The sequence below is a fragment of the Trachymyrmex cornetzi genome, unplaced genomic scaffold, assembly GCF_001594075.2.
Source record: "Trachymyrmex cornetzi isolate Tcor2-1 unplaced genomic scaffold, Tcor1.1 scaffold230, whole genome shotgun sequence".
In the NCBI taxonomy this organism is placed as follows: Eukaryota; Metazoa; Arthropoda; class Insecta; order Hymenoptera; family Formicidae; genus Trachymyrmex; species Trachymyrmex cornetzi.
The window spans coordinates 151773-174327 of record NW_017296957.1 but is presented as its reverse complement, the minus strand read 5'-3'; the positions used below and the strand labels follow the sequence as shown (position 1 = coordinate 174327).

The window sequence follows — 22555 nt, the reverse complement described above, 5'->3', positions numbered from 1 at the left end:
TATAGTTTATATAATAGGTTGTCGAAAAAGTTTTGAATTATCCTCCAAAAATGATTATTAATAATATATATGAAAATCGTTTTCTGAAGAATAACTCATCAACTTTTTGGACAACTCAGTAAGATCTATACCCGTATTCATAGTCAGTCCTTGTACTTAAGGCTTCCTTAAATTTATTTTTAGATGCTCAGTAGCCAATGAAATAATTCGTAGAGTATCTGAAGATAAATTTAAGGAAATCTTAAATATAAGGCCTGATTATGAATAACGGGCACTAATCTGCTAGAGACAGTCTTCAGATTCCATCCAGCCAATGAAATGTACAGTTTCGATATTATACTTAAGACGATCTTGAATATATAATAATATTGGGCTATAAATACCGGCATATGTATATCTCTCAAATTTATATGCAAATTAATATTCTTGTACATCATCTATTTAAAGCAACTATGTGTATGACAGAAACAAAGCAACATATAATCATTTTTATTATTATGCAATGTCATTAAGAACTTGTTAATTTGTATTACAATTTAATACCTTATCGATATAATAATCGATATAATAATCGTTTTTTTAGAGGATGACTAATTGTAAGAATTTTTTTGATAATCTAATAAAATTGTATAATAAACGATAAATCGTTTACATACTAAAAAAATTATGCTGCAATGAATATTTGAAACGATTAGGAGTAATCTAGTTGATGATAAAATGGGGAAAATATATTGAAATGTATACAGCAACGTTTTCTTGACACAATGATAAAAATGTTATCAGTATGACATTCGGTAAGTCGATCAGCAACGTGATGTTAATTTTTCTCAAAGGAGAAACGCGATAGTTTCTCGCGAGTCACGTGTAAGGTGAATAGATCAGAAATCTCGCATTTTTTTGATTGCCAAATGGGGAATACGAATGGTACGATTTGAACAGATTGATATTCCAGAGATTCGGTTTCCAAGGTCGACAGAAAGTCGATTTTGCGGTCGTTTATCGCAATTTTGTCGTTCCGACGATTCCACGAATGACTTACGTGCGCGTTTAGCGCAATCATAATTCGCACGACATGACGGATTTCTTCGTGACGAGCTAAGTGAGATGACAAATATAATTTTCGCTTTAACTATACGGCGCGTCGTAAATCGATACATTGTTGCAATTGACAAGGAAGGATCGCTCCAAGCCGTAATAATTTTCCTCGTGTTATTCGCGACCTACTATAATATAGGATAGGTCGTGTAAAGAGGTTTTTTTAACTCTTTTGTAATACTTTTATGATTGTTTGATTACTATACTGGGCAATTCGCGCGATGCGAATAGTATTATTAATATCGATTTTATTCATCTTCATTCGTATCATTGTAATTTCGCAGAAGGAATGGAATATTGCTGTTTTATGACTTTACGAATGTGGAAATTTCACACAATCAGAGAAATGTCTAGTACGTATAACCATTTATTTTCTTGATACGTGACTAATAAAAACTTTCTTATTTTTTTCATTAAAAAATTATTATTCCAACTAAATTTTGCTTAGAACGACACAATTTTTAAATGAAAAGAAGGTTTTTGTTAGTCACATATCAACAAAATAAATGGTTATGCATATTGAACATTTCTCTCTAAGTATTATTAAAGTTTCATATTCGTTACGTAGGTACATAAGATATGTAGAACAATATTTCGCTAACATCGAATATCGTATATATCAGCGTTCACCAGGATGAGTACCGTTAAATTAAGGATTGTACGAATTTAATATAATATTTGAGAAATTTCAGTTTTATTATGATAATTTGATAAAATATTATATAAAATATCGCTAAACAAAATTTAGTCCCACGATATGCTACGCGAAAACGTAACGTGACGCCATACACGGCAATAGTCACGCTATTTCCTAAAGGGACGATTATTCCCCGTGAACGTGAACGACCTGCGGGGAAAAAAGACGAAAATTACTTTTGGAGGAAGAAATGAAGGCTTATGGCATTACTGGATTTCTCGTAAACGTTTTACGAGAAAGTCTGCGGCACATATCGCACAGGTTTCGGCGTGCAGCATCCGTCGTGCACAAATCTGAGGTCACGACACGAACGCGTGATATGGAGAGGGTGGGAGGGTGAGATGGGTTAGATGCGTGGTTATATGTGCGATGATGGGAAACAGAGAGGGAGGATGTGCGGAGAGGAATCAGAGAGTCGAGACAGTCGACACGGCCACACCGCGACTCCAATAGCATCGCTGGCATAGCTGGACAGGCCATTTCACATTCCCACGTCCTTAATATAGATTGTTGATAGGCGCGAGCGAACGAGCGAGACGGGACGAGTGGGAATATACATAATGGCATCGGGGGGGAGGCGATAGCGGCGAAGGTGGCGGGCGAGGGAAAAGGATAGCCACACGTTCGTTCGCAGGGTCACGGCGTGGAGCGCGGCGAAAAGTGGTCAGGAAGAAATGGACCGAGAGAGACTTAGATGTGCTATGTAGGAATGACGAAGATGAGACGTTGCGTTACGTTGCCGCTGCGCTGGCGCTGGTGCGACGGAGAAAGGCACAACGGTGGTGGAGTGCCTTACGGCACAGGTGCCTCGCCGTGCCGTGCCGGAGCGGGCCGCGCCGACACGGACGAGGAAGTGAGATGGAACAGGAGAAGAGAAAAGTTCGCAAAGTCGTGGTAGACTAAGGACACGGCTGCCAGCTTCGGCGGTGGTCGCGTCGTGCGATTACGCCGCGCGAGTCAACTGTGTGCGCCGCGTACAGTTACGCTGTAATCGTAAGTGTTGCCGGCTACTCCGGCAATCGATAGAGCGAATCGGCTGAGATGCGATCGACAGATTCTTGACGGATTCAATTGTTCCGTCTTGACAAATTGGAATTCATTGTCGCATTGTTATACGTATTAATATTATTACACGGAAAGGATGATTTTGCTAAAGTTTGTATGAATAGGAAATTTAACTAGATACAGATCTGAAGATAAGTTTGGATTATCGAAATAATTACGTAGAATGTTCAAGCATGATGAATGTTTCACAAAGTTTTTATATCCTAGCAACTAACAAGAATAGGTTTTACATAATTATTTTGGTGATGCAATAAAATTATTTTCAAATCTGTATTTATAGTTAAATTTTTAGACATTTCAGCAAAACCGTTTTTTCATATATTTTTTTATCAAATAAGTATCACCAACGCAACGTATAATATCTAGTTTCGATGAGAATTTATTCTGTAATATTAATAAATTTCAATAGTTTTTCTCTCAAAATTTAAGAATTATGCGAGCAGTACTCATGAAAGAAAATGCGTGATCGATCACAAATGCATATTGAAATAAATTGTTTGAATTAATTAATTCATCTTTATTTTTTTCGATGAAGAATGTATGTATTTAAGTTGAACATATTATATTTGTAACGTAAATTCTCCAACAAAAGAAATAAAGATGAATTAAATTTAGTAAATGAAGAATTTTTTCTTGTGAGTGTACGAATAGTCATCGTCGATTTTGTTACGGCAACTCGAAACGACTCATTAACACGACCGAACGCGACATTAACACATGAATGCACGTATCGGCGAGTGACCCTGATACACGCTGGCTCGATGCCTGTCGCGGACCAGCGCACAAACCGTATTCACGTCATCCTTGTTCTTCGCATCCGGTCATCCTTTGCCCGCGTTTCTTCGTTCGCGCTGGCTTTCCCAGATGAGGATGACGCGGTGCCGTAATCCGCAACGATCTGGATTTCGCGTCCTGGCACTACGTGGCACTACGCTATCAACTGGTCGCATCCGTGCTAATAATAATCGATTACATAGTCACGACGGTGTTTCCGCCGTGACTGTGCTGTGCTATAATGGACTCGCTAATGGTTTTTCTCTTATTCCCGATCGTATTATCTTGCAATTTGCTTCGCCACGGATTCCGGATAGAGCTGACGTGAGTAGAGGAAAGAGAGAGGAAGCGTTGGCGGTTACGCGTTCCGCGTAAAATAAAAAACGTAACTGGATCCGTCTGACTATTTTTAATCGTTCGTCGTTCATGGTAGATCCGCGTTCATTACGACGGAATAATTGTGTATTCTTGCGATTATGTAGACGCATCAAACATTCACGTAAATCACGATCCGCTTCATTACACGTCGCGGAATCCATTCGATGCTTTCAAGATAAGTCCAATTTGCTCATATCCGCTAATGAAATGCACCTGCAAAGCGTAGCGCAACGTAAGGAAATTCAAACACTTCACGGTATGACAGTTTGTTTTACCTGGAATACTAATAATCGGGAATAACCATTTTTTACTGGATTGCAACTTGAGAGATCGCCTAGAGGCAATCATTGTTGCCGTTTCTCATTACCGTTGAATTGCACTCCGTATTTATTTATAAATTTAAGCACGTTCATTGTACAGTAATACATATAATTAGATAATGAAGACCGCGAAAACAATTATCTATAAATAGAGTTTAATGTGTAGAAATACATATATATATGTGTATATGAAATTATATACAGACTACAAAAAGTTAATATTGTTACAAACCGATATTGATTATTCATGTGTTACGAATGACCAATGTCGACTTGTAATAGTATTAATTTTTTACTTGATTTAGATGTATCTATAGAAATAATAATATGATAAATTAAATGCATGATATTTATATGAATCTGTAGAATGTTACGAAATTCGGAAACGGCGATCATTCGACATCACAGATATTTGGCGCGACTCCAAGAAATCTGGCGAAACGAGATCGTGGAAATTGCGAATGAGACGAAGACCGACGGAGACGCACTGACGTCATTCGGTAGAACGGACCTTGAGCCTCGTGTGCTCCGCATACTTATTCCAACCGTAGAGTACTCTCGTTTTCGTTTCGAGTGATTTCTAATCGAGACGAGTCTTAGTGAGCGTCGTCGTTGATAAATGGCCGATGGTTGATTTGATGAGGCATTGATATTTCTGCGAATCAAAATCAACGATGCAAATGCGCATTGATGAGCATCCTGTCTTCGATCGATTGAAAAACATTCGCGCGATCATTGGCGTCTTGATACAGGAATGTTAAGATAAAAGATATTTTAGTCAATTAGTAACGTCAAAGCTTCTATTTTTTGTGTCATCCGATCTAAACATTCGCGTCATTTTTATTTGTATATAATATATGAATTGCGTGATGTTTTAATATAAAAAAATTAGTCAAGCGATAGTTTACACTGTTAAATTCATAATCAATATGAAAATCCTTGATTATTAACTCGTATGAATAAAGCTAAATGTATTTCATGCCACCTCGAGTCCAAACACCGATTGTAATTGTGTATTAAATTCTTTATTATAATAAAATATACGTTCCGATTCTTGTATCGTATCCTTATCAATATTTCTTAGATACTACAACTACATCAATGTGCTTTCTAGAACACTAAATGATCGCATCCTTATTATCAACAACTTGCTTCATTAATTTAATACATAGAAATTAACTAATTATTATAAATCAACTTACATAATATATTATTAGTATGTATATACTCATCCTACGTTCCACAAAGTTAATTTAGATAAGGTAATAAAAATGCTATTATTTTAAATGGATATCCATTACAATTAATAATTAACACAATGAGAAAAAGGATTTATAAGAAAATGGACACAAGTAATCAAAGTAATCACAATAATAATGTAGCTGAACAATTGACGAATATTAATAATATTAAATTTTTCACGATACCACTTATTTCGAGTTTAGGTAATAAAATCAAAAATCTTTTTAGTAAAAATATAAGGATATTAAAATGGCATACAAAGGCATTAACAAATTAAATAGCATAATCAAGGTACAAAAAGACAAAATTAATAAAATGCTTTACAGCAATATAGTGTATAAAATATCTTGTGATAATTGCAATGCTAGAATTGCAGAACATAGAAATCATATTAATTGGAAAACGCAACAAAAATCAGTAATTACAGATCATAGATTGGATTTCTCATGGGATGTGAATTTAACATGGGATGACGTAGAAATTCTTGATGAAGAAATAATTTTGAATAAACGTCTCACACCTGAAATGATACATATTCATACACAAGAAAATAGCTTAAATTTACAGACTGATATGGAGAGATTGAGTTCAGCATACGAATGTTTGTTGGTTAAAGTTTAGTTTTTAATCTTTTTGTTATGTATTATTGACGGTCATATGAATCATATGTATATTTGAGATAGAAGAATAGGTTATACGCGAGCAAGAACAGTTGCTTGTTGACTATCAACATGACCAGTATAGCGATCATCATACATACTAACAATATATCATGTAAGTTGATTTATAATAATTAGTTGATTTCTATGTATATTAAATTAATGAAGCAAATTGTTGATAATAAGGATGCGACTATTTAGTGTTCTAGGAAGCACATTGATGTAGTTGTAATATCTAAGAAATATTGATAAGGATCCGATACAAAGATCGAAACGTATATTATTATAATAAAGAATTTAATACACAATTACAACCAATGTTTAGACTCGAGGTGGCATGAAATACATTTAGATAAATTCATAATGTCAAGTTGTACCTAATTTGAGTTATTTTGAATTATTTTTATAGGTCACCTCTACTCCTATTCATTATCGTCGTTAATTTAAACAATTGATTAAATGATCTAGCTCGAGAATTAAACAATTTAAGAATTACAATTCAAGAAAATGGTATTAAATTTGACTCAAATTTAGGTCGATATTCATAGCTAATTCTTATTTTAAGACTATCTTAATAAGTAATGTCTTGAAATGCTAATACAGCTCTGTGATTGGCTTATAATATGTTAAGGCTGCACTTAAAATGGTCTTAAATATAAGAACTGATTACGAATACTGGTCTTAATTAATTATTTACTAAATACATACGAATATTGTTTTATTACTAGCCACAGAAATAGATTGATTTATATTTTGACGTACATAGAGGTTAAAAATAACAAAATGTTATTTAACTCAAGAGAGTTGGGAGTTATATATAGTTAATTCGTCAAAATTGTAGTAAATTATTATCGGCCTGTTATTTCAGCGGGAGTTTCGCAATCATGATTATCTTAGAAATCACGTTTTGGACGTATTACACATTCGCAGGGCAGTTTATCACGTGCGACACAGAACGCTTCCACATCCTACGGTATTGCACTGATTGAATTGCAGATAGGCACGCAACGACAGTTCCTAACTACAGAAACAATGGGCGCCGGTTATTGTATGCTGATTTTCTCTCGCGGATTTTGAAAGTCTGTTTCTCCGAAGAGTAAGCACGCGCGCGATAAAATTTAATAAACCGGTACTCTCTCGGCAGGCGGAAAGTATTCCGTAGCACTGCGTTCCGTTTCACCGCTGACGCGTATAAACATATTAGCGATACATTTTGTTTGACATAATAATTATTAATTATAGTATTTGGTGATATCCCTTGCCAAATTTATTCTCCAACGATATATTTATTATACGTGCTTTTTTTTACTATGTAGTTTAGTTCCTCTTATTAATTTTACTCGGAAAAAGAATAAAAATAAAAGAACAAAAGTTTAGTTTATAGCATAAACTAAAGCAAGTTGAAATAAAGTTTTGAACGTCATAAGATAATATTCCGGAACAATTAAAATGCTTAAAAAGTGAGTTATAGTACGATGTTAATCGTCCAGAGAGAATCGTCGCGGCGGTTCTCTCTTTCGTTTTACCTTCGCTTTACGGTCAGTGTTGAGAACGGCAAGATCGTATGTTAGAAATTTTTATGGTGCGCGGATATGGTCGCAGGGATTTGTCCTCGGAAGCTATTTGCTTACATTAGAATCCGCCTCAATTCAAAGGAAGAGGAAGCACTCAAATATATATACTTGGTCTCTTCTTGGGACAGACGAGTACGGATTGATGCACGAGGACGATTCGCGTTTGCCTTTGGGAGAGAAAAAGAACGACGCTGGATGCGTGTACAGCTATACTCGAGATCCGCTTCTCAGGAGAAGAGATAAGACTTCTCTCGGTGAAGAACGCGCGAGAAGAGATACGACTCACGGAGACAGTTGAAAACTCTGCAAAATGGATCACCGCAAACCCGAGAATTATTTCTTCGGACTATTATGCGTCTCAGGCGAACATATTCTACCATGATTTACCTATTCTATCATTCTAATCTAATTCTAGCCTTTCGGATTATCTTACGAATTGAAGTGCGCTATCACTCATTTAAATGGCGCTCTACTTGAATTTTTTTTCGTATTAATATTTCTGACATGGAAACAATTACGGAGAAAAAGAGAGATGGTATATGTATACGTATGTGTGTTAAAGTTCCTTGCCTCTTCATTCTAGGCTGCCAGGAGTTTAAGAATCGAAATTTATGTGTGTTAATATATGTAATTTTTTATGCAAACATATTTTGGACATGATTATTGAAAAAAAAAAATAGTAAACTAGGATCTTGATAAATGATGCAGTTCTGATATTCCATTTAAGCAAACGAAAAAATCGGAGAAAGCTATAATAATAACATCGTACACCAAATAATCATGTTTTCAATCCCACTTTGTACGTTAAACTTGATTGTCTATTAATGTACTTTCGTTATTGGAGCCGCAATTCGCGTCTGCTCTAGCATAAAACGCGATCATGTAATTCAGTATATCTAGGCGACTACGTAGCAATAAATGGAAACGGTAGTCTTCTATCGTTGTCTATCGCGTTAACGCAAAAGTAATAGAATATGTACTGTTAAGTTTCGAGCAAACGATGCTATAATAGTTTCCGTTTGCGATGAACTACAGTGACAGGTGCTTTTATTCGAACGATAGAAAATATGTTTTTATTTATTACCATCCTGAATATCTTGCATATGCATTAATAATATATAAAGAACGACAAGTGTTAAACAAGCTCAATTAATGACAGCGATAAAAATCAGGGACAAGTCAAAAACAGAAGTGTTCGATTAAATTTACTATATTTCTATGACTCCGTGACAGCCAAGAGACGAGACATCTGGAGAACGTCTGACACTTGCGATGGGCTCTCGTTAATCCTCATTGACCCGCGCGGTAACGGTAGCCGGCTGCAACCCTTTCGTCTGCATTTCAAAGACAGCTTAGGTAAATTACATATGTATGCATTTAGGACAACACGTGCGTCCTGTCGCACGTCGCACTTCGCTGCCGTTTCCTTTGCTCATTGCGGTTAGTCGCAACGGCTAACTCTCTTCTCTTCGACGAATTTGTTAGGATTGCACCAATCGGTCTCTTTTCGTTTGCGTAACGCGATCGTTCTGAAAAGATCGACCGCGTTTGTAGACGTGAGGTCGACGTCGCGGTTGAACATCGGTTGCGCAGGACGACGACAACGACGACCACGAAGACGACTTACGAAGTCGCGCGTCCGCTGAATGCTAACTATTGCTTCCCAAGGGCGCGCCGTTTGTGTAGTAACAGAACGATGCGATCGCTCGGGCGTGAACTGGGCCACATGCAAGAATCGTCGGTCGTTCGTGCTCGTGAGACTTTGCTATTTAGTTCACGCGATCGTATCAACCCTTTGCGCGATGCCGATACCGTCCTCACGTTGCAGTATTATCATTCAAATCTTAAACATTTCAATTGCCGCGTGACCATCTCGGCGTCTCTTTGATACGATATTTTTTTTATTTAAAGCTCGCAACTTATTGAAAAGGAACTTAATGAAAAGGACTAATAAATAGCAAAAATATATGCTTATGTATATTATATTTTTAAACAATATAGGTTAGATACGTGGTACGAATATAAAACAATGTAATTAAAAAGGCATATAACCACGAACGCCTGATATCGATGGCTTAAAAATATTGTATTTGATATAGTACAATAAATAAACGTTTCGGTCTTGAATCAGACCTTCTTCAGTATTACACTAATTAAACGTGTATTTATTGTACTATATCAAATACAATATTTTTAAGCCATCGATATCAGGCGTTCGTGGTTATATGCCTTTTTATTTACATTGTATTATATTTTTAGCTGCTGAAAAAGAATATAAGAAATGATTAAAATTGGTTCTTCAGTGTTATTATTATTCTTCGCGGGCAAAGATTTAATTTATAATGGATAAGGATGACATTCTAGAAATCGCGAGTTTAGTAATAATTCGAAGCGCCGGTTGTCGGCAAGGCGGCAGCGTACAACGTCGGATCGACAGATCCTTTCATAGATCGCGATTTATTAGCTCGTAAACTGGGCATAAAACCGACGGTCACCGCGCGGTTTGGCCCACATACGTACGCAGTTCTTCCCTTCTACTGTACTTGTACTCATACCGATCATAAATCGCCGCTTTATACGATCGGTTGATCACCGCAGTGTGCTGAAGCGCGGTTCGCGGTTTCCTTCCTGAACGACGCCGCGACGTTTCAGAGTTGTGTTGACCAACGCCGCCCAATCAGAAAAATAAGTCGCCGTTTTTCCGCTGGGGTGACTGATCTGCCATTAGGACACAGTCATTTAGGCTTGTCATTTAGACAAATCCACAAACCTGAACTTAAATATATTGCGAATATTTTTATATCGTTCATTTATTTTAGAAGTGATACAACTAAAAAAATTATCATAGAAAAAAAATTTTAATTTAAGAAGAAAACATGAAAACAAGATACAGTCTAAGAATGATGGAAAAAGTAAGAATAAAGATAAGGCCCATAAACGTATCTGATATAGAGCAAAATAGCGAAAACGAAAATTCCTTTTTTTTTTATTTATATATTAGCAGATATTCGATTGCAAAATGATCACCGGTCAAATCGATTCGATGATTCTTTTACAGTTTCATTTTAGTCATGTAGCGAAAATAATTCTATACGATATAATACTGATATGCGATCTAGCACATAGGGATAGATCAGGCGGCTTTCGGCGTTACCAAAACTGAACACGTCGCAACCTGAACCGGTGCAATCTGCCGCGTCTGCAATTATCGAATGCTACGATTGCGCTCGAGTGCTGTCATAGGCCGGCGCTAAACTCCTCGAATCTTGCGCTCTTCGCTCGCGGTCTTCTAGTATCGTGGTATCTGTTTCGCAGCGGTACTTAAATGGCCAGCAATTAGAAGACGTAATGCCGCAGTTAAAAAGCGCTTCCACGAAGTCTGCGACTGATCCGCTTCGCGTGTACATACACATACGACGTGCGGCGAGTTAGGAAGGCAGGCGCGAGAAGGAACTGCGAACTACTCGCGGATTCTTACCGTATGTTAACATGCGCTACCTTATGATCATCTTAATGTCGCTTTACGAGAGAGCTAATTGTACCAGTAGAGATATCATGAAAAGATTGTCCATAATCAGCTTTACGGTGTTCTTAATACGAGTGTATATTCCCTAAACACATTTTTTCTTATCACGCACACAAAAAAATATTTTGCTGCTCCAGCTAGAATTATAGCTGTTTTTTGTATCTGATAGAAAATTATGTATCATACGCATAGATTATAACACAAATCTAAATTCTATCTCTATCCTCTATATGATTAGATGCAATATATATCCAATATCACAGTACTTACTAGAAATTTATTTATTTTAGCTATTTTTCGTATTTAGATAATTTTCGCTATAATTGCAAGATCACTTTTTTGAGTGCGGTGTCTATTTTTTCATTCTTTCTCTTCTTTTTTCTCTTTTTTCGTGTATTGTATAATTCATTTTGTTCTCTTATATCCAATAATAATAATAATCACACGGAAAAACCGATTTTACTGAAGTATCTCAAAATTTATCAGAATGCAGATCTAAAAATAATTTTGTTGGACTTTATTAAAATAATTGTGTAGGATACTTAAGCAACGCTGAAAAAAAATTTTGATATGACAATCGGTTTAAGCGTCCTATATAATTTTTTTTGTTTAGTCCAACAAATTATTTTTATCAAAAAATTTAGATCTATATAGTTAATTTTTTAAATAGTTAAAAATAATCCTTTTCGTGCTTAATGCATACATAGGCCCGTGTTCAGAACGCGCTTATAACGATGTTAGCACGCTAACACTATACGTTACGCATATTATAGAATTTCAGAGATAAAAACGCGCTTTTATCGATAAAAGCGCGTTTTGAATACGGGCGATATACTTTTCAATTCACCGATCAATCGCATTATGTACAGATGCAACTTTGCTTCGTAAAAGTTGTATTTACGCATAACGCGATTGATCAATCGGAGTAAAAAACTCGTTTTTTCTTTGCTGACCATTGCGATTTTGTGCGAATCGCCGCGATTCACGAGGTGAATTGGTTGCGACAAAAGGAGAACGCTGTTCTCGACGGTGACATATGAGACGTGGACCTACCCGATGGCAGTGTTTAAAGGGCGTCACGAGCCGATATATATCGTTGTACGAGAGTGGACTGGCATACTCGGAGTTAGCACGAAAAAGGGAAAATCCAAACTAGTCACTTAATCTGTCGTTCGTGACAGGACTCCGACAATCTATTGCGGCCGAGAAATCGTCGGTGCTCGAGGAAATCGAACGGCTGAACAATTTTTACCACGCTATTCTCAGAGTGTTATCTCCTTCGCTGGACTGCCACTTTCGTTCCGCTCGCCGTCGTCAAAGACTCCGAACGTGCTCCTTGATTTTCCTTAAGTGTGTGCTTAATCGCTAGCCATCTGTTCACGTTTTAATCTTTTGGCGACCGTAACGGCAATATCTTTTTTATATCCGCTTAATCTCTCAAGACATTTCATATTATCTTTACGTATGTTATTTTATCTCGTCAAATTGCTTTACTGATTTAACAGAAGTTCAAGTGTATAATCGTTAGATTATCCAAATGAATATTACGAATCGTTATGATACGCAGTGCTTAAACATTCGAAGGACAATTTCTATGCACTGTACGTGCATTGTCGACTCTTTGAACCGTCTTATCCTTTTCCGCCGTTCGATCGTGTATCACTTGCCGGAAATCATTGTTACTCGCCTAAGTGTCTTTTCGGATTCTCGACGTCGCCGGAAACTTGGCGTATACCCGACTGAGATCGTAAAAAATCGGAGTTTAATGTGGTGACTCCTTCGCCTGGAAAGTAGTCCAGACTACTTTTGGTCACAGGAATGACGCTTTTGTGCCTCAACTGTCCTCGATCAGTCGTCGTCGTCGTGCTTTCGACTTTTCGGACGGGTCCTCATTGTCGAACGATGAATAAACGTGTCCCCTGAATCATGCGCCATTTTTTCGATCGAAGAGAGGGAGAGGAGCAAGGCGAGAGGCGTTAAAGAATTTTTACGATGTCGGTCGCGCATAATGCGCAGGCCGTTGAGGCCCTGAAAAACAATGGCATTTGCATCATAAATAAACGCGACGCCTGACCTGAATCTCGGTCGCCTTCCGGCGCACGATTCTCTTAACAAGCGAACGAGATTCTGCAAATTAGTGCACCGGGGCTGACTGAACAACGAAGCTGAACGAGAGGAACGAGAGAGGAAGAAGTTAAGCCACTCGCTCGCATTCATATGCGACGCGTCACAACGAATTGGTGTCTTTTGGCGATCCTGCCTGCGGCTCTGCTTCACGCTCGGCCTTCAAACGACCTGACTCTCCTTTATTTGAGCGCGTTCAGAACGACAAATGTGAAATTTTGTCGATATACTCCGAGAAATCAAGGCGTGAAACAGGGACGCATCGTCCACGCACGAGTCATTTACATTATGGCGCAATTAGCCGCGGTATTCTCTTACTTAAAAGAAGCAAAAGCCTTCTATGCCTGACGTTTGCATTTATTTAACTTACCACATGTTGACACTAGATTCGTTTCATTGCCTTCAAATTTATTTTGTTCCTCGACATGAATTGGCAAAAGAACATCTTATTCTTATAATTGCAGAAGATATTGATATCGCTCAGTCAATAATCGATTTACTCTTGATATGTTTTGGAGGATATTATATGTATTTTCAATCTTTTATAAGTGCAGAACACGTGCACGTTCCTTTCATGATACTAAAAATAGGAAGAAACTGGAAAGATCTGGAGTGTAGAGTGAAATGGACCTATAGTCGTCGTCATCGTTTGCTTTGCTATCGTCGTCGTGCGCGAAGAAAACAGAAGGGAACGGGAAAGATCGCCCTCTTCTCGATGTTACGCAGAGAATTCGAGGCAGTCGTTAGTATGCTAATGAATGTCCCTCGATCGTTTCTCCGTCCGTGACCGCGGTGCGCAACGACCTAACCGTTAAATTATTTCAAATATTTCCAAACGTTCGTTCCGCGAAGAGACTAAAAACTTTGACTTGAAACCTTAAGCTAGAAACTGAAGATTATAGAACTAAGAACCGGTTTTTAATTTCCTGGTTAACTTGTGATTTAGACGTAACCTTAATTGATAATGACGTAAAAATTGTGTTTTCTAGCTATGATTAACGTTAAACTGATGGCTTTGTAATGGTAACTTTAAAAATAATTGACCATAGCCAGAAAAAAATACAAATTTATATTATCATCAGATTAAGTCTAACCACAATTTAATCAGAAAATGAAAAACCAGACTTTGGTGTGCACTTGTGATGCTTGTTGCGTGTTAATATGCATGCGCATAATTCTCGCTGCTACATTTTCGTGCCGTCTTCCTTCTCATCCTTCTTCTGTTCTTTCCATATCAGGACCACGATGATGACGCCGTTATATTTCTCGCGATAGCATCGAAACTCTGTGAGAGCATCCACATGGTGTCTCGCTGGTATATAGTCATACAACTAAAATGACGTACGCGATATGATGGTGATATTAATTTCTCGGACGGTATTGCATTTCGTACAATCATATCGGGCCATCCACGATCATTAATTAAACATGCGAAACAGAGCACTTAAATTAATTTCACTTACATATGAATGATAATGACTACATCGCAAATCGATGACCAGCGATCGTAAATGTAACGGAAATAAGACAAAACGTATACGCATAAGAGTTGGTTTCATATCGTTCAAAGGTTTATTAATTCTATGTAATAAAACCTTTCTTATTGTGATACAAATTGAGGTTAATTTCGATACCATTATTTAAAAATGTTACAAGAAACAACCCACGATAGATTTTTGACAAATTTAATTGAGACACTCAACCGCCTCTTTTATTTCAGATCCTGGCATAGGCGATATCTTCTCCTTCCTAGAGTCTCCCAGTTTATTTTCGTTCAAGAGGAGAGTCTAATTGACCTAAAAGGCGTTATCTGCTACTCCGTCTCCGGGAAACCGAGCGCGCGAGCCGCAGTAACCATTACCCGTTGTTGCCTTAATGAGGTCCAATTACTATCGGATGGGTCACTTAGTATGCAGTACTGATATTCTACGGTGTATAGCACACATTAGTGGGATGAAAGGACGAGAGCCAAGGGTCAACATCCCTCGAAGACCTAAAGCGCGGTCTAACGAGATTCGATCGTCGTCGTTGTCGCCGTCGTAGTTTGTCGGTACAATATGCGTGCTTGCGCACTATAGGCGTACGCATTCCGATGCACGTGCACAACCCGGAATCCACCTGTTGAATATTACTCCCTACTGTGTCGACCCTCGCGTTCGACACGCGGAAGTAAACCGCGATCGAGACAAGATCCCTTCTTTCGTAACTTTCCGCTTCTACGCGTATCCTATATTTGTCTCAGAGAAACGGACATGTCGGTTCCTTCAAGATGATTTTCCGAAGAATTTGTTTGGTAATGTCGTCGTAAGGTCTTCAAATTGTTGCTGCAGTGTAACAGGACAGAATTAAGTGCTAAAGAAAAATTGAATCATCTTTTACTATGTGATTGTTACGGTGGAGGTAAACACACAGCGGTGCATTTTCGAGATATGTTATCAACCCATACGTCGTTATTTCCAGAACACTCATCGCGATTCACCGCAACGCAAAGCTTGGTCGAACGGGGACGATCCAAGATAATCGATTGGTCGCGCTCAAGTCTCTCGTCCACTTACGGATTCGAACCGCAGAAGTTTTTTTTTCAGTTACTTCTCGTGTGCTCGCCTTTTCACATATCGGACTTTCTCACCTCTTTTCGTTGACCGTGATTACCACGAGGATCCCTACCACAGCAATCTTTTCGTTTTCGCATTTGTCACGGCTTATTTGAGTTGCTTCTTCTTTAAACTAGAGTGCGAAACGCGTGCACGCATCGCATACGTCAACTCATTCCCGGTGTATCGATTTTTACGACTTCACGAAGTCTTCGCAGCAGGTTAATACCGTAGAAACTACTTCCGTCCGCTTTTTGCCGACGATTGTCTTTCCGAAGACGAATCGGTAATAAATCACCGTCTCACTTTATTATATTTCTTCTCAAAATAGTACGTTTTCGAAATCTATATTTATTTTCTTTCTGAATTTTGTGTGTGTAATATTACATTATTTTTTCGTTAATGATAGAAATTAAATATTACAAAAAAAAGGGAGGGGAACATAGATCTGAGTGAATTTTTTGTTTCAGATAAACTGAATTCTACGGAGCTTGGCGTCAACAGTTCTGTTGGTGCTATTTGTTAATATTTTTAATACAAAAATTTTATGTAATACTCATTAATATAAAATATTGGTAAAAATACTCTGGTAGAAATTTCATTCATTTTTTTAGCAGTTACTAAACAGTTACACCAACTTCTGTCTAGTAACTGAGAAGGAAAACTACTTAGGATCCCAGTCAGGATGTAACGCTTTGTTTGCAGTTACTGCATACAAAAGTTGCCTAAAATCTGGATCCATTTACTGCATAGAAACATAACAATGGATCTTAAATTGATTAATAAGCAAGCCAACTGCTCGTGAAATGGACAGAATAAAATCTCTAATCTCTAATCAGAATAAAGACTCTATCAAGTTCTTGTCCATTTTCTACTCAGTATTGGCACAATTAATGCGAATACAGTAATATTAGATAGTAACTGAATAGATGTCTAGGAAAACTGCATACATTTCTACCAGGATACTATTAAAAAATTAATAGTTTCACAAAAATTTGTAAAAATAGTCATCTTTTTGACTGTATATCCCTCCTTAATTTGTTTCATACACAATCTCTCTCTCTCTCTCTTTATTAATTTATAATCTAAAACATTTAAATTTCGTACAAAACATCATGCATGCGCGCGATAATAGTTTTTTTTACTATTGAATTATTGTATTATCGTCCCTTATGTACTTCGTATATTTTTCTCTCTGACTAAACTTTTATTGTATTTATCTGTTTTTATAGAACAGATGATCGAAAGAGAATTGTTATCGTAAGACCTAAATAACTAATGTTTCTGAAAGAGTATTGCTACTGTAAAGTCTAAATAACTTATGTTTTCAGAGTTGTTTAGAAAGTAGAAAAGTCTTGTCTGATATTTTTCGGAAACCCGTTTTCACGGGTTAAGTTATATACTTATATAAATATATTTTGTCGCATAGGTATTTCTTTATCTTTTAAATCATTTATTTAATCCTTTACTGATTTTCTTTTAACCATGTATTGCGAAGTTCGAGTTATTTCGCGTCATGTGAAGATAAAATTATTTAGTTATTCCTTAAAAACGTGACGGAAACTGTCACGTTCGACTTCGTAATTAGGTTTGTGTTATTCTTTAAAGTGTAGAATTTGCATCACAAATGTTACATAACATGCGACTCGACAATGAACGAAGTGTATGACGAGATGTCGTCGTGTGAATTCTCGGCGTTACATTACAAAGTCCGCGTACGCGAAATGTAATCGGGATTTATATCTGGCAATCTCATTATTTACAAAACTTCATCATTATCTGATTCTTCTTACCTTACAACCCTCGCATGTGAACGCTCCGAAATGAAACCCCGCTGCGGGCTCGTCGCATACCCTGCACTGTTGGTTCATCTGCAATTATAGAAATTATAGAAGTTATTCGAACGAGATATAGTCAGTTAGATCAGAGTCAGTTACTTCGGCTCATCCTTGGAAGAATAAAGTGCGGTGTTACGAGATGGTGGGGCGACGAACCGGTTTTCAACGTTCGCTTCGATTTTTATTCCTCCCACGATATCTTACGGATGTTCGAACAGGATTTGGAGTACGAGAACAGTAATTGGAAATATGTTGAAGTTTCGATTAAGTGGGTATGTTAACGGTGATAATATGGAGAAAATATCCTGAGTCACATCTATTGATTTCGGTTGTTTTTATTCTGTCGGTGAAGTCGCCTAAGTATTTTTAGATTACACCATACATAATAAGAATAGACTGTGTATTCCTATGAAGTTGTCGTTATCGATATAACGAGTGAAGCATATCTCTTTCTCTCTTTCTAACGGAGCACAAAAGTTAAGATCAGAGAATGTGCCGTCTATATCTATTACATCTATAAACTACACTACATAAAGCACAACGTAAATTCACAATGATATATCACGTTCATACAAGAGTATTTTGTGTATATCTTTCGGTAGAGATTCGGTATTTTTTGGGTCGATTAGATCTTCGCCTATGGGCATGAAATGGATATCTGTAAAATCATTAGGTTCTCTTCTTTCCTGAATCTACGTTTCCCCACCTTCTCTCGTAACACTCGAATCGAAACTCGTTTTAACCTACTGGCGTGTCATAAATCAGCGTTATCTCGGCAAACGGTGCCATCTGCCTCGACTGTGTTGGAGCGAGGAACCTATTTTTCGAATAAACTGGAATAAAATTAGACCATTGATGATCCGATAAGAATGTTATGGTCGATGTTCGTCGTGCGAGTATTTCGATCATTGCGGTATAAAAATTTCTGATTCTAAATTAATAGAAAAATTGGAGAAACCAGAAGTTTATGACTCATAACTTTATAAAGTTGTATACCGTTGTATTTGAGAGAGATATATACATGATTTAGTTTTTGGCATAGCTAAAAACGATGAAATTATAATTTAGTCACCACCGTGTCCTCTTTCTTTTCGATAATGAGTGCAAAATACAGGTTTACAATTCGCAAAAGACACATATAGAGAAAGTAAAAATGGGAAAAAAATGGGAAATTTTATCCAAAATAGCCACTGTGAAAAGTTTACGTTTCTGATTCTTGGTTTGTATTTTTTATAAGCATCTCTTGACACTATATTGTGACAAGCTGCGCACGTCAAATGATACGTTAAGAGTGCACGCAAAAAATTAACTGCATTTGTCGCCGTGAACACTGGTGAGTCGTTTTGGGACGGAGATCACCTGCGGATTCGTTGATTTAAAAATATAACTGTGACCGGTAGTCGTTTAAGTTGGTGTATTCAATTCGAAAAATAAAGTTCCTTGAAAGAATGCTGTTGAATGGATGAAAAAACTAGTTTAACGAGAATTCGAAGTGATGGTAATTAGGCCGATACGACACGATCTCGCGCGTGTTGCCGAATGTTTGTAATTGCGCCTTTGAAGAAAATTGGCTGTCTCACTCGCATTTACCGACGAAGACAGACTATAAAATGGAAAAAGACCGAATTGGAAAAAAAGAGGAGAGGAAGAATCGGTTCGCAGGTTCATTAAGGTTTTAAATTTTTTCACGACGCAGTTGCTTAACACCCGCTAACCTTCCTTCTTCGCTCGTTGTGCGTTCGTTGATGAAGCAAAGAATTCTTCCTCTCTTTTCTATCTGCTCTCTTGATCAGCCAAATTTTGTTTATGACAATCATAAGAACGATCTATTAATCAGCTGATGATTTTAACGTCCGCATGCTGTGCCAATTTCGATGCTAATTGCAATGCCATTTTTTAAGAACCATATCTTGACTCGTATATTCTTCTTTATATAATAGATTTAAATTTTAAAACATTCGTAACAAACTAAATTAATATAAATAACGTCATATGTAAAATGAGCGCGCGCGCGCGCGCATACGCACACGCACACGCACACGTCACACACACACACACACACACACACACACACACACACACACACACACACACACACACAAAAGTATAATATTTCTAAAGTATACTGTTTAAGCAAGGTAATTCAAATATATGATAGGATTTAAATAATGCGCTTTTGTAATAATCTTTTTAAAATGTTCGTACTGAAAACATTCGGTGTGAAGATCTCGACCGACTATTTCCCGACATTTCTAACGTATTTGAGTTCGAGACTCGATTCTAAGTGGGTTTAAGAGTTCGAGCAACGAGAAACCTAATACAAAACCAAATAGAGCAAAGTATACATATAACGGAGCCACCGGATCGCGCGTGCTCTCGAACGAACAGATATAGGAACGGCGCAAGATGCACGTCGGGAACACGAAGAAAACAATAAGCGCGAAAGGTCGAGACGCGAGAGGTAAAGGCCGAGATGCAAACGTCGGAGGTGGAGCAATTGCAAGCGTAGTGTAAAAAATTCCATCGCCCTAATAACCGAGGGGAACAGTATGCCTTCGAGAAGCAAGCGGTGTATGTGCCGTGATTTGCAATAAATCACAGAGAGAGCATAAGTCAGATCTTCGCGGTGGATGGTGCGTTGCGCCGTAACTGGTAAACCGTACCATTTACGTGGCTGATCCTATTGATTTTACGAAAAATCACGTTGTAACTGTTATCGGTAGATAGTCCATGGAGATTAATGTGGGCCAAGGTTAATTTATATTATTGCGACGGATCGATTTCTTTGTACGCGAAGTTGCGTTGACTTCGAAATATCTGCTCGACCCTGCCGGTTCGTCTCGCATACAAATTCGTACAATATCAGAGAACATTTCAATCAATGGTCGCTTTCAGCAGAATGTTTATCTTGCAACTGTTCGAAGTTTTTTTTGTGTTGATTCGATTATACTTTTAAATTTAGAAAAATTTCAACAATATTGCAATATTCCAGCAATATTGCATTAACGTTGCAGCAACGTTATTGCAAGCTTTTGTTATATGTATGAGAACAATTCTATTTTAGCGAAGAAAACTTCCTACAGTTGGAAAATAAACATTCTGTTGAACGCAGTCAGTGGTCAATACGTGCATCGATGCGACGACGAGAGAAAAAAACAATTGGCGTGATTCTTTCAATTTAGTCACCGATGTCGTTAATTTCGGTGGATCGCAGTTCATGGTGCAATGCACGCAGTGAACAAGTGAAAAAAAGAGAAGAGTAAGAACTCAAGAAGAAAAGGGGGTCATGGGGGAGCCAACAGTGTAAACATGCGGTACCTCGTACCCCAGTTTCTGTGGATAGAGTCAATATTTGCTTGGCATCGGTGCGTTAATGAAGTCGATCGACTCGCCGTACCTGCTCCAAATATCAACTTACAAGCCTCGATAGCGACAACGATGACGATGAAATCGGAAGGGTCACATCCTAAGCCTTCCATATGCGTGCTCACACGCGTCTATGCCGCCCATATACCTGCAGACGGAGGTATATCGTAGTTTACGCGCCATTAAACACGAATCCTGTGTGACGTTTATCCCTTTATGAGGCGTTTTTTGACCTGAGAGTCGGGAGCACTTTCTTTGTTGTTTCTTACCCCTGTTACTGTCGTTACAATCCTTTCTCCGTACCGACTTTATGCGCCGCTTCATCATCATTTTCATAATCGACGAAATTCTTCCTCTTTTATACCTTTTATGGTGGAAATGAATGAAAATGTTCACGCAGATTCGTCGAAAAAATGTGAAAAATATGTTTACGACATATAATTATGAAATACGGGCATCGTCACTTCTGCCTTCTCCGTTTGGAGTTAAAGCTGAAGCTGTAACTTTTTTTAATTGCCAATACGGCTTTTGCGATATAGAAAAATGGTACGGACTTTTTATACAGTATTAGTACTGTTATAATATAAAAAATTAGTATTAATATTTGGTACTGTTGCAATATATTATGAATCAGTAACGATTTTTGTTATAGTATTGTTTCTGTTACGGTACTAAAAATCAATATCGATATTAGCTACAATATATGTACTAATTCTGGGTACTGTTATAATATTGTAATCCCGTACTGTAATAGTACTCTAATACTGTACTGTAATAGTAGGGGAGAGTGGTCTAAATCGGACCACTCTCCCCTACTATTACAGAACCTAACCTATTTGCAGTTTTTGCTCTCTATAAAGCGTAAATAAAGTCCGATCGTAAAATCGAAGTTGCCATTGGAAAGATCATTTAATTCCCTTCATTTTTGCTTTAGACTATTTTGACGTATCTCTCACCTGTGTTGAACTGTAATGGAAAATATAAAAACGCTTTTTCCGGTCCGATTTGGAACCAATGATTCCAAATCGGACCATCCCCTGGTTCGAATCGAAAACTCCTATTTTTATGGATTTTTAGATAAAATTTTTAAATATTTTAATGTATTTTTCTTAGTATTGAGTAAAAACGAGCAATTTGATAGTAAAAGATAAATATTTTTTTGGAAAAAGAAATTACTGACTGTTTATATTATTAGAATTGAAATTAATAAAACTCAACTAATTTGAGTCTGATGACTCATGATATTTTACTGATTTAATTGCTTGGATCAGATCTGATCAGCTGATCACCAGTATTACAACCA

The 22555-nt window shown here is 37.3% G+C and overlaps 1 protein-coding gene across 1 annotated transcript in view; it reads right to left on the bottom strand.

Annotated features, from left to right (window-relative positions):
* The window catches only part of LOC108760906 (protein embryonic gonad), a 38119-nt gene that overhangs the window by 5779 nt on the left and 9785 nt on the right, over positions 1–22555 (bottom strand). Inside the window, exon 2 of the mRNA XM_018507182.1 lies at positions 17842–17919. Within this exon, the coding sequence (XP_018362684.1) occupies positions 17842–17919 (78 nt within the window). The remainder of the gene's footprint in view (positions 1–17841; positions 17920–22555) is intronic.